The 14936-nt window shown below is 49.2% G+C and overlaps 1 protein-coding gene across 15 annotated transcripts; it reads left to right on the top strand.

Annotated features, from left to right (window-relative positions):
- Positions 1-386: 386 nt before the first annotated feature.
- MTFR1L (mitochondrial fission regulator 1 like) lies at positions 387-13923 on the top strand. Of its 15 annotated transcripts, none has more exons than XM_015440580.3 (7): positions 387-458; positions 2988-3097; positions 3611-3715; positions 6609-6718; positions 6924-7135; positions 10280-10492; positions 12896-13923. In XM_015440580.3, exons 2-6 carry the CDS (start codon positions 3083-3085, stop codon positions 10444-10446), a joined length of 609 nt encoding a protein of 202 aa, XP_015296066.1. In that variant the 5' UTR covers positions 387-458; positions 2988-3082; the 3' UTR covers positions 10447-10492; positions 12896-13923. The 15 variants fall into 15 exon arrangements, with proteins under 15 accessions (XP_015296066.1, XP_015296058.1, XP_005544439.1 ...); XM_015440572.3 differs by having other exon boundaries at positions 10207-10492; XM_005544382.3 differs by having other exon boundaries at positions 10171-10492.
- The last annotated feature ends 1013 nt before the right edge of the window (positions 13924-14936 follow it).

The raw sequence follows: 14936 nt of genomic DNA, 5'->3' as shown, positions 1-14936 counted from the left end.
ATGAACTGCAAAGGGGGCCAGGGTGAGGATTCTGAAGTTTGCCCTAGGGGTAGGAGCATACTTTAGGGGATGAGCGACACATCCCTCGGCTTCCAGAAGTCGTATGGGGCTAAACGTGGAGAGTAACAAGCAGGGAGACGCGACGAATATCAGGCTCAGGGATCTCCAAACGCAGCCAACTCCTCCCGGGGACACAGACCCCGCGGAGACACAGTCTCGACAGAGGGGGAGTGTGCTCCGCGGGATCTGAGCGAGCCCCCGCCAGCGCCCCGCCCACTCGGGGGCCGCCCTCCTCTTGCCACCCGGCTGGACCCGCCTCCCGACGGTGCGCGGAGGTGCGGCTCGGTGCGCAGCTGCGGAGGATCGCTTCCGGGGGGCGGGTCAGCGGAAGTGAGGGCGGTAGCCCACGGTGGAAGGAGGGGCCGTGAGGTGAGAGAGTCCCGGAGCCCGAGACTGAGGTGAGAAAGGTTCTAGGGCGGCGTGGAGACGGGAGTGCGGCCTTCCAGCCCGTTAGTAGACTGGGTCTAGGTGCCAGGCGCTGTGCGGAGCTCGCGGCTCCTGTTCCCGCGCGAGTTCTCGCGGGAGCCGCTGGTGTCCGTTTCACTTGGCCCGGGGGAAACTGAGTCCCCGAAGGGTAGTTGCTCGTCGGAGTACCCCAGCAAACAGTGACCAAGCCAGACCTGAGACTTCTAGTTTCGGCTTCGCTGCTTGACGGGCCGGGCTGCCCCGCCGCGCATTCTGAGACCTGGCCGTGGCTCGGAGGCTTCCGCGCACTCTGGTCCAGGCCTGTGGGTCCAAGGGCCGCTGGGCAGGCGGCGAGGACTTGGCCGACCTTGGCCCAGGTCGGGGCGGCTGCCGCGGGGGAGGGGCGGCGCGCCCTGACCGGTCCCCGCAGGGAGAGGGTCCACGCGGGTCTCCGGGCGCTGCTGCGAGCGGCAAAGTTTCACTGAGCGCGGCGGCCTCCGTGGGGTCCCCCGGGACCAGGGGTGCTGAGCGGGGCCCTGCGCTGGAGGAGCTCCCGGTCTCCTGAGGGGGACGCCTGTCAATAGACAGCAACGGCAGCCTCAGTGACAAGACCCACCGGTGCTGCCAGAGAACGGGGGAAGATCTTCTAGCCAGTGACACTTGGGGGCGGGGGTGACAGCTGAGTTGGTGTTCTCCTTCATTCGGTTAGTTAGTTCGGCGCGTTGAAGCGCTTACTGTGTCCTAGGCAGACACCGTGCTGTGCGCGGGGATCACAGTTATCTAGTTCCTCTCGCGAGGACTCCGAGGGACAGGCAGGGTGCTGCGGAGCGCACAGGAAAGGACCTGACCCTGTCGCAGGGAAGGAAGGTGATGCTTGAGCTGAGCTCTGAGGAATGAAGAAGAATGAGCTCGGCGAAGGGGGTGCTGGTGTTTGATGCAGGGCTCAGAGGTGGGCCCAGTGTTGGGGGTTGAGGGCCAGTGTGACTGGAGGGCAAGGGGGAGAGCAGGAGGGCTGGCTGCGAAATGTGCAGGCCTTGGTACTCGGTGTGGTCTAGAGAGGGCAGAGAAAGATGGGTTTGGGACTGATTGTGGATTTTATCCTGTGTTGGCTTTAGTAAGCCAGTTTTAAACGGAAGAGCGATGTGATTAACAGTGTGTTTGGGAAGGATTCCTCTGGCTGTGTGTGAGGGTTAGGCCCAGCTGGGTCTTTGGAGGTAAGGTCGGAGAGAAAGTGGCAGTAAGCATTGTTAGTGCAATTCGTGGCCGACATGGACATTCAGCACAGAGCCTGGCACACAGAGGGACTCTGATAATAAAGGCTTGAACTGAGCCGAGAAGATGGAGCCCAGGCAGGAGGTGGCAGGACCTGGACCAGGCTTTGGGTGCTTTCCACTGGCATGACCATTGAGTGACCTTAGACAAGTGCCTTCCCCTCTCCAACTTCCTTTCCCCATGTGTATCGTAAAGTGAGTGACACCTCCTCTCCTATGGGTAGAAGAGGGGACCCTCCATGGGAGGTCTCCAGAAAGAGCTGCTTTGTCAGTCTAGTCTGTCCCCCGTTCAGAGCCTGTCCAGGGCTCCCCCAGTGACCTCTCACCCGGACCTCATGACTTGACCCCTACTTTAGTAGCTTTATCATGCTCTGCTCCTCTTTCCACATCCTTCACCCTCCTGTGCTGGACCTGTGCTCTTGCTGTTTTGTCTTCATTTCCTACTCCCTCGAAACTCACTACAGGGCACTAGGGCCAGAGCTCTGACCTCATCTGGCCACCTGCCTAGTGATTTTCAGCCTTTGCTAGAAGTACGTATTCATGTCCTATCACTCTGCTGGACAGCGAGTTCCTCGAGAGCATGACTGTGTCTTACTCCCCCCATAGCCCCTACAGTGCCCAGCACAAGGCCTGGCACAAGTGGGTACTGTTGGTGTTTGATGAACAAGTGAATGAACGAGCACACTGCATCTGCTCACCATGCAAGAACTGCTATGAAGAGCAGTCAGATGTCACCTCACCCATCTGTGTCATGTTTTAATAGTTCATTAAGCACTCAACCCCATTTCACTCATTGACCCTTAAGGTAGCCTCCAGTGGCAGCTTTTCCTGTCCCCTTTTCCCAGATGGAAAAACCAATGTTCAGCAAAGTTAAATAACTTGCCTGTAGCTACACAGCCAGGAGGTGGCTGAGCCAGGATAAACTTTTTTGGCTCTTTTCCTCTATAGCTCGGGAGACTGAGATTGGCAAGAGCTGGTGTTTGTTCTCCTATTTTCTCTGATCTCTCTCCTTGCAAGGGCCCAGGAGTGCTTTTACATCTCATCTTCAAGAATGAATCCTGGGCTTGGATAGTACCTATAACTTGGCTCGATGAGCTTTCTAGCTACCAAAGGGTTCTATTTGCATCTTCAGAGAAGTCTTGGTGTTAGTCATGGCTCTGCAGGGCCTGGTTTTGTGGGGCTTGTGTGGTGACCATTGAATCCCCACTGTGGGGGGTTGTTTCACAAGAGGGAAATCTGGTGCTCCTCCAGATGGCCTGATATGAAGGAGTCACGCCTCCCACCTCCCGGAGCTGCCCTGTGGCTGCCTTGTCCTTCAAGTGCAGGAGCTGGTTCACGTGTCGGGAATGGAAGCCAGTGTGGTAAGGGGCATTCCTACGGCAGGGGTATGGTGGGGGAAGGTTGCGTGCTGGGCCTGCTGAGGTACAGTATAAGGTTCTGAGACTCTCCAATTGAGCACTCCTTTCTCCAGAGGCCTGGAATTGGAGCAAGGCCACCATTTCACTCCCCTGCCCTAAGAAGAACCAACTATGATCCTGGGGCACTTCAGAAGTCAGTGTATGTCTGCCTTTCTGTACAGAGGGCTGGAAGGAAAGCCTGGATAATCTCTACACTTAGCTACTTCCTCTTCCCTTCACTGACCCTCCCAACATTGACTGCCTTAGCAGCAGCAGGTATTCCCTTGGGTGGCTGGCCAGGGTGTAGGCTGGCAACTGGGGAACCTGCCCTCACTATAATTGAGAGTTGACTTGCCCCTAGAGTGTGCCCTGTCCCTAGGTTTGTGGAATTCAGTCTCCCTGCTAGAGAGAAGAGGACAAGGACGGTAGTTGGATTCAGTCTCTGAGGTTGTGACTGTCTCTCTTTCTTTGCTCCAGACCATACCAATCTGGCAAAACAAGCCGCATGGGGCTGCTCGAAGTGTAGTAAGAAGAATTGGGACCAACCTACCCTTGAAGCCGTGTCCCCGGGCATCCTTCGAGGTGAGTATGTTGGAAGGGCAGGAGGGTAGAGGCTCAGAGTGCTGCTTCTGTGCCCCAAACCCCTTGGTACTGCCCAAGTAGGTTGTTTCCTGGTCACTTTTCATTCTGTTATGAAATATTTGTTAAATGCTTATAATAGATCCTGGTCACTGTGCCTTCCTGAGTGCATACAAACCTGTGACCACAAGGAACCTGATAGGTCTCCACATGGGACAGTGAGTGTTGTGATTTTTGAGTTGAACTCTGCTTTTCTTCACCAGCCCTAAGAATTGGCCATGTCGCCAGTCTTTTTATTTATTTTATTAATTTTTTAGATGAGGTCTCCCTATGTTGCCCAGGCTAAGTCTTAAACTCCTGGGCTCAAGCAGTCCTCCTGCCTCAGCTTCCCATGTAGCTGGGATTACAGGCACAAGCCAAGCTCCACTATTTTTTTTTTTTTTTTTTTTTTTTTTTTTTTGAGACGGAGCCTCGCTCTGCCGCCCAGGCTGGAGTGCAGTGGCCGGATCTCAGCTCACTGCAAGCTCCGCCTCCTGGGTTCACGCCATTCTCCGGCCTCAGCCTCCCGAGTAGCTGGGACTACAGGTGCTGCCACCTCGCCCGGCTATTTTTTGTATTTCTTAGTAGAGACGGGGTTTCACCGTGTCAGCCAGGATGGTCTCGATCTCCTGACCTCGTGATCCGCCCGTCTCGGCCTCCCAAAATGCTGGGATTACAGGCTTGAGCCACCGCGCCCGGCCACCAAGCTCCACTATTTTTAGTGTTTCTCTGAGGCCATAATTCCTCAGCCTGCTCTTTTTGGCCAATCTGGGCCTCCTTTACTGGGGTGCTTCGGTCTTACCTCTGTGTCTAGGGATCCTTTAGCACCCACTCTGCAGCAGAGATTCCTGCCTGGCCCAGGTTTCTTGAGACCCCTTCTGTGGTAGAAAGCTAAGTAGCATTTATTAGTCCCAGCTTCCTCCCTCTGGGAACTAATGGTTAAGCACCAGCCCCAAACTATGTGGTTCAGATGTGTGCATTTGGGGAGCTGGGACACAAAATAAATACTTCTGCTTTCTACCCACACAGAGGAGATAGAAATATGTGCATAAAAGGATGTGGCCCAGGTAGAAACAGAAAGGAGGGAGCCAAATCTGTATAAAAGATGCTAAGCAGCAGTCTGTAGGAACTGGATCTGGAATTAGATGAGGTGTCAGGGTTGATATTAGGTCAGGAATGGTGTTGGAAGTATACATGTTGCAGGGGTGGGTGGCAGGAAAAGCTGTCCCAATATTCAGATTGCCAGCTATCCAGAATTGCCTAAAGGTCCTGGGCAGGAACTGGTCCTAACTGCCTCAGAAGCATCAGGAAAAAAAAAAGGGAGACAGCTAGGGAGTGTGGCTCACTCCATGGAGGCTGCCCCCACACTTGGCTGTACCCTTTGGCCAGATGCTGGCAGAGACGGTCAAGGGGACAGGCTCTCACAGAGCAGGAATATATGTGAGTAGTATTAGTAATACTAGATAACATTTACTGAGCACATACTATGTGTCAGGCACTGTGCTGAGTACTTTGTGTTTACTCATTTAATTGCCAAGAGCAAAGGAGCATTCAGCGCTAATCAGGAAAACAAATGGAGGCTTCCCCGAATGGCCTGTTTTAGCACTAGTTCCTGGGTCAGTGGAAGTTCTCTGTGTGACCTTGGAGTATCACTTCACTCCTGGGAGTCCCAGGTTTCCTATCTGAATGCAGGAGCTATCAATCCTGGATCCATCCACCATACCAAATAATTTGTAGCAGAAACAGCTGAATTTTACTTGTATGTAGATATGCATTTATTACTATTATTAAATTACCTTAAATATTAAGGGACTCTTACCAATTTATTTTGAAAATTTAAGCACATGAAATTTAAGCACATGAAAATATTAAAATTTTGAAGAGTAAAAGGAAAATAAATTACCTATAATTACACAGTAATAATACAGTAACTATTAATGTCTTAGTGTAGTCCTCTCTTTTTCTAGATGTTTTTTACTTTGTTGTAATCATAGTCAACATGATTGAATCCTAATTTTTCACTTTACTCATCTCTAGGTTGTTGCTCATTTGGGTTGAGGAGCTATTTTAAGAAATCCTATTATGGTTCCTTTTGTATAATTAATTTCTTTTTATTTAAATCTAAATATATTCAAATTATCAGGTTTGTTTAAAACACCATTGCTGTGACATTGTCAATCTCAATTAGCTATACAGGATTATAAAGAGCTAGTCAGGAAAAATTTCCTATTGCTGTAACAGGTTGTTGATGACCTTGTACTTGTATTTTCACCAGAGGGCACAGTGGTTTTAGACAGTAGCCATCTCTATTAAAAGGTGACTCAGGCCTGTCCCACTGAAGACACAGAACTGTTTGTAATCACATGGACTCTCATGCATCTGGCCTCTTTTTGTTTTTATTTTGAGACAGAGTCTGGCTCTGTTGTCCAGACTAGAGTGCAGTGGCGCAATCTCGGCTCACTGCAACCTCTGCCTCCCAGGTTCAAGCCATCCTCCCACCTCAGCCTCCTGAATAGCTGGGACTACAGGCATATACCACCATACCCAGATAATTTTTGTATTTTTCTTTTTGGTAGAGCAGGGTTTTGCCATGTTGCCCAGACTGATCTCAAACTCTTGGTCTCAAGCATTCTGCCTGCCTTGGCCTCCCAAATGCTGAGATTACAGGTGTGAGCCACCATGCCTGACTATCATCTGGCCTCTGTTCAATGTTTTCGACCAGGAACCTTCTTCTGCCCCGTCTAGGAAGCCTTCCTGACTCCCAGTGCCAGATTAGGTACCCCTCCTGTATATTCTGCAGTTTCTGATTGGCTTATCATGGCGCCTGTAAATGTTGATGAATTTTGCTTCTCCATAGACCCTGCCCAACATCTCTGACCTGTGTTTGAGAGACGTGCCCCCAGTCCCTACCCTGGCTGACATCGCCTGGATTGCTGCAGATGAAGAGGAGACATACGCCCGGGTCAGGTAGTTGAGGCAGTAGCTGGTCTGCTGAGGAATGGAGAACTTCCCAGAAGAGGTGGCAGGCAGCAAGGAGAGAGGAATGAGAACTGTGGGGGCTCAGAGAGGAGCAGAACCTTACTGTGCTACTCTTATAGGAGTGGGGGAAGGAACTTAGGGAGCACAGTGGCCTGCCATTCCTAACTGACCTACTTGGTTTTCCCTGGTCCAGGAGTGATACGCGCCCCCTGAGGCACACCTGGAAACCCAGCCCTCTGATTGTCATGCAGCGCAATGCCTCCGTTCCCAACCTGCGTGGGTCCGAGGAGAGGCTTCTGGCCCTGAAGAAGCCAGCCCTGCCAGCCCTAAGCCGCACCACTGAGCTGCAGGATGAGCTGAGCCACTTGCGCAGCCAGATTGCAAAGATAGTGGCAGCTGATGCAGGTAGGAGCCCCTGTGCCAGGGCCAGAACATAACAGGCTGTTCCTTTCCCCTGGCTCTTGGGCAGGATGGGGGTAAAGAAAATGGTAGTCCTTGGTTTGGAGGTACTTAGATTCCGGGCCCTGGAGTTGTCTTGAAACCTGGCTAGCCTATAGTGCCTCTTAGATGGTTTCTACCAGCCATTTTGGGCTGAATGGTTTGGTTAGGAACAAAATCTTCACTTAACCTGTGACCCCAGGCAGAGTCCCTCCCTTAGCCCCAAAACTGACACCCTCTTCCAAGTGTCTTTAAGATCACATCTTACATAAGCCCACAGTAGCTTTTTTTTTTTTTCTCCCTCAGTCTTGCTCTGTCGCCCAGGCTGGAGTGCAGTGACACGATCTCGGCTCACTGCAACCTCTGTCTCCCAGGGTGCAAGCGATTCTCCTGCCTCAGCCTCCTGAGTAGCTGGGACTACAGGGATGGGCCACCAGGCCTGGCTTTTTTTTTTTTTTTTTGAGGCGGAGTCTCGCTCTGTTGCCCAGGCTGGAGTGCAGTGGCACGATCTCGGCTCATGGCAACCTCTGCCCCCCGGGTTCAAGCGATTTTCCTGCCTCAGCCTCCCCAGTAGCTGGGACTACAGGCGCCTGCCACCACGCCCGGCTAATTTTTTTGTATTTTTAGTAGAGACGGGGTTTCACCATGTTAGCCAGGATGGTCTCGATCTCCTGACCTCGTGATCCGCCCGCCTTGGCCTCCCAAAGTGCTGGGATTAGAGGCATGAGCCACCGCACCAGCCATAATTTTTATATTTTTAGTAGAGACAGAGTTTCACCATGTTGGCCAGGCTGGTCTTGTATTCCTGACCTCAGATGACACCCGCCTCAGTCTCTCAAAGTGCTGGGATTATAGGCGTGAGCCACCAAGCCTGGCCAGCTTTCCTTTTTTTGGAGACAGGATCCTGGGACTTGGTCTGTTGCCCAGGCTGGAGTGCAGTGGCACAATCTTGGCTCACTGCAACCTCTGCCTCCCAGGCTCAAGCGATTCTGATGCCTCAGCCTCCTGAATAGCTGGAATTACAGGTGTGCACCACCACGCCTGGCTAATTTTTGTATTTTTAGTAGAGACGGGGTTTTGCCATATTAGTTAGGCTGGTCTCGAACTCCTGACCTCAAGTAATCCACCCAGCTCGGCCTTCTGAAGTGCTAAGATTACGGGCATGAGCCACCATGCCCGCTGGCTTTCCTTTTCTTTTTGTTTTTGAAACAGTCTCACTCTGTCACCCAGGTTGGAGTGCGGTGGCATAGTCTTGGCTCACTGCAACCTCCACCTCCCGGGTTCAAGCAATTCTCGTGCCTCTGCCTCCTGAGTAGCTGGGATTATAGGTGCACACTACCATGCTCAGCTAATTTTTTGTATTTTTAGTAGAGATAGGGTTTCGCCATTGCCCAGGCTGGTCTCAAACTCCTGAGCTCAAGCAATCTGCCTGCCTCAGCCTCCCAAAACGCTAGGATTACAGCCATGAGCCACCGCACCCTGCTTTCCTTTTCAATACAAGTAAACATATCCCCCACCACTGCTGAGACTTACCCTTTTTAAGCACCTATCTTCCCTCGCCTTGTCGTTTCTACCAGGGATCACAAGTGGCTTCACCACTTCAGTTCTCATACTGCTAGTGACATTGTCCCCATGCCCCACCCTTCAAAGTGGGGAGTTGCATGACATTATGTTACGTTTTCTTATCTCAAATTAGTGGACTTTTTTGGTGGAAGGAGAATTTCATAAAGTTGGAGATTTTGGCCTTAAAAATACAGTGGCCGGGCACTGTGGCTCACGCTTGTAATCCCAACACTTTGGAAGGCTGAGGCGGGTGGATCACCTGAGGTCAGGAGTTCGAGACCAGCCTGGCCAACATGGTGAAACCCTGTCTCTACAAAAAATACAAAAATTAGCCGGGCGTGGCAGTGTGTGCCTGTAATCCCAGCTACTTGGGAGGCTGAGGCACAAGACTCACTTGAACCTGGGAGGCGGAGGCAGAGGCAGAGGTGGAGCTTGCAGTGAGCTAAAGTTGCACCACTGCACTCCAGCATGGGCAACAGAGTGAGACTTTGTCTCAAAAAAAAAAAAAAAAAAAAAAGGTCCATTATGCAAACAAGCCTTGTAACCCATCCCTCCAGCTTTCTGTCTACAGTTAAGGCAGAACCACTGGAAATGGATGGGAAGCCTGCCTTGACCAGAGGCATGGACAACCAACAGGTGGATCTCTCTCAAGATGCTCAGGGCTTATCTTCATATTCCTCCCATCCTCATTTTTTCACTCTGCATTGACTCAGAGTCATAGCTCCTAAATTTATCAGTTGGTAGGACGCATGAAAATCATGGTATTCTTTGAAATCTTCATGTATTTAATTTCTTCACATGGAAGTTTTATGAAGAATTGCACTGAAACTCCATTTATATTTCTTGGCTACTTTTTTGTCATCCAAGAGACAAACTGAAGTAACACGTTTTTTAGAAACATAGTTTTTAGTGTATTTAGTGTTTTCAAAGTATTTTTAGAAATGTAGAAATTAAGGAAATTCTCTCCACTGAAATTTGGGAAGGTTGGGAGGTCTGTCACCATTCTCGTTTTGCTCGGAACATGTCTTTTAGTTCACAGATAGCAAGATACAAAGGAGCACAGTCAAAAGCACGAGCCTAGTTAGAGAAAAGGACAAATTCAGGCCTTAGCTGTCACTGCTGCTTTGGCCTATGACAAGGCTATCACTCCACAGCCTATTGTGGAATGGCAGTTTTAAATGCCAAGGCCTTTATGGGCTGGGTTTTCCTGCCCTCCTGGAACACTGGAAAAGCCCAGTGCTTCTACAGCTTTCTGAGCCCCTGAGTGAGAAGCATAGTGGAATGACCCTCCAGTGGCTACAGATACCATCCTGGCTCTCCCAGACTGTCATGGCGTCAGCCCAGGAAATGAATGTTCAGTAGGCAGGGCTGTGGGGAGAAGATATTCCTACTGTGTTCTAGCCCCAATGTCCATCCATGCCTATTGTTTTCTCTTTCAGCTTCGGCTTCATTAACGCCAGATTTCTTATCTCCAGGAAGTTCAAATGTCTCTTCTCCCTTACCTTGTTTTGGATCCTCATTCCACTCTACAACTTCCTTTGTCATTAGTGACATCACCGAGGAGACAGAGGTGGAGGTCCCTGAGCTTCCATCAGTCCCCCTGCTTTGTTCTGCCAGCCCTGAATGTTGCAAACCAGAACACAAAGCTACCTGCAGTTCGTCTGAAGAGGATGACTGCATCTCTTTGTCCAAGGCCAGCAGCTTTGCAGATATGATGGGTATCCTGAAGGACTTTCACCGAATGAAACAGAGCCAAGATCTGTAAGTATCTGATGAGGAGCTCTAGTATCTGTTTACTCTGAGTTGCCCATGGCCAATGATCTAATGCAACATAGTAAGTTCTTAGTAGTACCATATGTTATGTCATTCATAAAGCTTGCTGACTACCTGCTTGCCAGTGCCTGGGGCCCCAATTTGAGGAAAGAGCAACACTTTACATTTATTGGGTTAGGTCACCCCAACCAAATATGAGGCTAGTAGGGACTTTTATAAGGCAGCTCATCTAATCCAACTTCTGTCCTCAGGTGGCTTTATCACTTCAGTTCTCATACTGCTAGTGACAGTGTCTTCATGCCCCACCCTTCAAAGTGAGGGGTTGCATGACATTATGTTTTGTTATGTTTTCTTATCTCAAATTGGTAGGCTTTTTTGGTGGGAGGAGAATTTCATAAAGTTGGAGATTTCTACTTTAAAATACAGTGGTCCATTGTGCAAACCAATCCTGCATATTCAGTGATTTGAAAACAAGGCTTTTGAGACTCGCCAGTAGTTCCGAAACGTAGCTGCCCATCAGAATTGCTCGGATTTGTTAAAAATACACCTTTAACTTAATAGTAGAACCCCAAGGAGTGGAGCTCTAGGTTTTTCCGATGGAGTATGAGGGACTTTGGGGAATACCTACCTTGAAAAACTTTATCTGGCAAAGAAGCCTCAGGAAGTCACCCCATTGCATAGTGTTTCTCCAGTTGTGGGTTGTGATTTCAACAGCTGCACAGGACTCACCAGAGGAGCTTGGTTTGAATGTAGGTTCCTGGGCATTGGAGAGCCAGACCTTGATGGCCAGCGCCCAGCTTGTGCAGCTCTGTTTGTTAATGCAGATGAAAAACTGTTTTGGGGACGGGGAAGTGAGGTCTCCTGAGTTGATGTTAAGTTCCTGTTAAAGGGAAAGTTATTTGCCCTGGATCCCTTTTTGTCTCCTGGGATCCATTTCCCTCTGAAAAGTAGACCAAGCTAAGTGACTCCCTCATTGCTTCCTGGCAGTTGACCCGTTTAGGGAAGTCACTCTTAACCTTCCTTCACTGGCCCTAGTCAGGTTGGTCATACTCACCCATATCTCTTTGGTCTTCCACGTTCCCAAATTCAGTTGCTGCTGCTTTTGGTCTTCTCTGAGCTGTTTTCTTCTGAACACAATGTTTTTTAGGTTGACTCTCAAACTTTCTCTTACTTGCCTTTTGGACCAAATTAGATTCAAGACCCTTATTGCCAGCCCCCTCCTCCCACTTGTGTCTTCGGATCAGAAGAAGCTGGGTTAGTGAATAAGACTGGGAAAGTACCCCAGTCAGCAAAGGTTCAGATATGTCACCAACCAAACGCAGTCCCTCTTGTTGCTTTGAAGGTTGAATAATCAGTCTTGGCTCTTATATTTAGCTTACTCCCCAGTAAAACACCTTCTTGAGGATGAATGTATATATAAGTTCACTAGGATTTCTTTTTTTTTTTTTTTTTGAGATGGAGTCTCTGCCGCCCGGGCTGGAGTGCAGTGGCTGGATCTCAGCTCACTGCAAGCTCCGCCTCCTGGGTTCACGCCATTCTCCTGCCTCAGCCTCCCAAGTAGTTGGGACTACAGGCGCCCGCCACCTCGCCCGGCTAGTTTTTTGTATTTTTTAGTAGAGACGGGGTTTCACTGTGTTAGCCAGGATGGTCTCGATCTCCTGACCTCGTGATCCGCCCGTCTCGGCCTCCCAAAGTGCTGGGATTACAGGCTTGAGCCACCGCGCCCGGCCAAGTTCACTAGGATTTCAAGCAACTATTTTCCGGGTATCTAGGACCCTCTTATATGATGTATCAGATAATTTGGGCCTACTTCAGTCTGGAGTTGGTTTTGTTCCAATGCGTTTCTTGTGTGAATGTTTTGCTCTAATTCTGGCTCTCGTAAAAAATCATCTACCCTGAAGGGGAGACCGGGAAGTAGGAAATCCCAAGCACACCTTTTCCCTAGAACTATTAAGGGTTAGAATAGCCAAGAGTCATCAGTCATTTCCCCTGCTGACCCTCTGGGGAAATGCTACTAAGAAAACATAGGGCCAGAAGGCAGAAGCAGAAGCTTAGCCACCAGAGGGCAACTCTAACCGATTGATGGTCCTTTACTTTGCCCACACTTCATAGCTATTTCAGGAAATAGTAAAGCATTCTAGTTAATAGAAGAGATCTGGAACCAGCTAGTTTGGTTTTGAACTCTGGATTCACCGCTTACTTGCTGAGTGACTAGTGACCTTGGGCAACTTGTATAACCTTTCTGTGCTTCAATTTCCTTATCTGTGAAAGGGAATTGTAATAGCACCTACCTAGTAAGATTGTTGTGAGGATTCCATGAGATAATGTATTCAAATATATACAACACTACCCAGGAAAGAGTAAGTACTCAAGCTATTACTGTGTCTCTAGGAACCGGAGTTCATTGAAGGAGGAGGACCCTGCTGTGCTTATCTCTGAGGTCTTACGAAGGAAGTTTGCTCTAAAGGAAGAAGATATCAGTAGAAAAGGAAACTGACAACCCTCAGCTCTGCAAACTCAGTCTCATGCTCCTGGAATACCTTCAATAGCTGCCTTCCTCACCACAGATGTTTCTGCCTCTAAAGGAGAAATCTTCTGCAACAGTCTTGCTAACAAGCTAGAGCTCGGACTGAAAGAGAAGAGCTGGATTATATGTTTCCCAGACTTCAAACCCTGGCAGAAGCTAAGGCTTGTGATTTGACCTGAGACATTTGTTTCAGGTAATCGTATAGAATGAAGTATCTCAGTTTAAAGGGTAAGAGAGAAGTTGTTTCTGGTTTTTCCTTGCCCCTGTGTGAAAACAGGTCCGAAATGACTGACTGACTTCACTGCATTAGACCCTATAACTGGTCTCACAAGACACTTTGTGCCCAGCTGTCACTCACTCTCAGCAGCTTCCTTGCAGCAGAGCAGGGCTGAGGGGAAGGGGCTATAAATGTTTGTATACACGTTCACAGGGCATGGAAAATTTTATGCTGCTCCATCATAAACCTACACCAATGCCCAGCAATCACCCTCCTCACTTCCTTGTCTACATGTAGAGGTCAGGCTGCTGAACCAGCCAACACATGGGCTACTGCTGGGAAGCCTGGGCTGTTTTTTTTCTTAAACACATTTTATATTACTGAACAACCAAATCTACCCTCCATGGCCCTGAGGCCTTATCAGTTCCACTGATTAAAAACTTTCTCTTTCACGGACTTTAAGCCCGGTAGGAAAGAGAAAGGAGGAGGGGGAAAGAGCATACCATCTTTCTTCCAGGCCCTTGACTGCTCCTTTGGGTTGGGCCAAGGTTTGTACCTACCACACCATGCATGACTCAGATGCCCTCAGGTCCCTTTCTCTATGGTATGTATACTGTGTGTGTTTGGGTTGAAGCACTACCTGACATTAAAGGAAGGACTTGGAGAGAGAATGCATTTACTGTGTCCATCTCTTGAGTTGTGATTACCCAGTATCCTTCAGGGGATAGGATTATTGTTCATTTTAAAGTGTATGAACTTAAACAGGCTACTGGCTTCTCCTCTTTCCTTATAAGGTCCTGCCCTTCTAGGGGTTTTCTTCCCCCTTTCTGTAGAGATTTTGCCCTATACTCTTTTTCTTTTTTTAGAAACAGTATCTAGCTCTGTAATGCCCAGGCCAGAGTACAGTGGTGGGATCATTAGCTAACTGCAGCCTCGAAGCTCCTGGGCTCAAGCGAGCTTCCCACCTTAACCTCCTGAGTAGCTGGGACTACAGGTATGCACCACCACACCCAGGAAATGTTTTAATTTTTGTGTAGAGATGGGGTCTTGTATGTTGCCCAGGCTGGTCTTGAACTCCTGGTCTCAAGCAAACCTCCCACCTCAGCCTCCCAGAGCATTGAGATTACAGACATGAGCCACCGCACTAAGCCCCATACATTCTTAAAAAAGCAGGTCTTCCAGGAAAATGACCGGAGAGATGACATAGAACACAAAAGTAGAATTTAACATTTAAATTAGGCCAGGCACAGTGGCTCACACCTCTAATCACAGCACTTTGGGAGTTCAAGATCAGCCTGGGCAACAAAGCAAGACCTCATCTCTACAAAATATTTTAAAAATTAGCTGGGCATGGTGGCATGTGCCTGTAGTCTCAGCTACTCAGGAGGCTGAGGTGGGAAAATCACTTGTGCCCAGGAGGTCCAGGCTGCAGTGAACTGTGTTCATGCCACTGCACTCCAGCCTGGGCAACAGAGCGAGACCATGTCTCAAAAAACTAAAATTTAAGTTAAAGAAAAAAAGCAGTTCTATGTTATAACCTGCAAGTTTGTCCCCTAGAGATTGTTTAAGCCTCTTAGGTACCATATCAACAACAAAGGATAATGCCTTGGGTAGAAGACAGGTCAAACTAGACTCTGGCTCACATCAGACTCAGGGCAATGACAACATACACTATTACAGTTGCATTT

Source organism: Macaca fascicularis, chromosome 1 (genome assembly GCF_037993035.2).
Source record: "Macaca fascicularis isolate 582-1 chromosome 1, T2T-MFA8v1.1".
In the NCBI taxonomy this organism is placed as follows: Eukaryota; Metazoa; Chordata; class Mammalia; order Primates; family Cercopithecidae; genus Macaca; species Macaca fascicularis.
The sequence above is the reverse complement of the archived record's forward strand: the minus strand, read 5'-3'. Positions and strand labels throughout refer to the sequence as shown.

Excerpts from the sequence above, each read along its gene's own strand:
- MTFR1L (XM_005544382.3), top strand. Across the intron at positions 3,716-6,608 it reads GTCCCCGGGCATCCTTCGAG|ACCCTGCCCAACATCTCTGA; the intron begins GTGAGTATGTTG and ends GCTTCTCCATAG. Across the intron at positions 6,719-6,923 it reads GAGACATACGCCCGGGTCAG|GAGTGATACGCGCCCCCTGA; the intron begins GTAGTTGAGGCA and ends TCCCTGGTCCAG.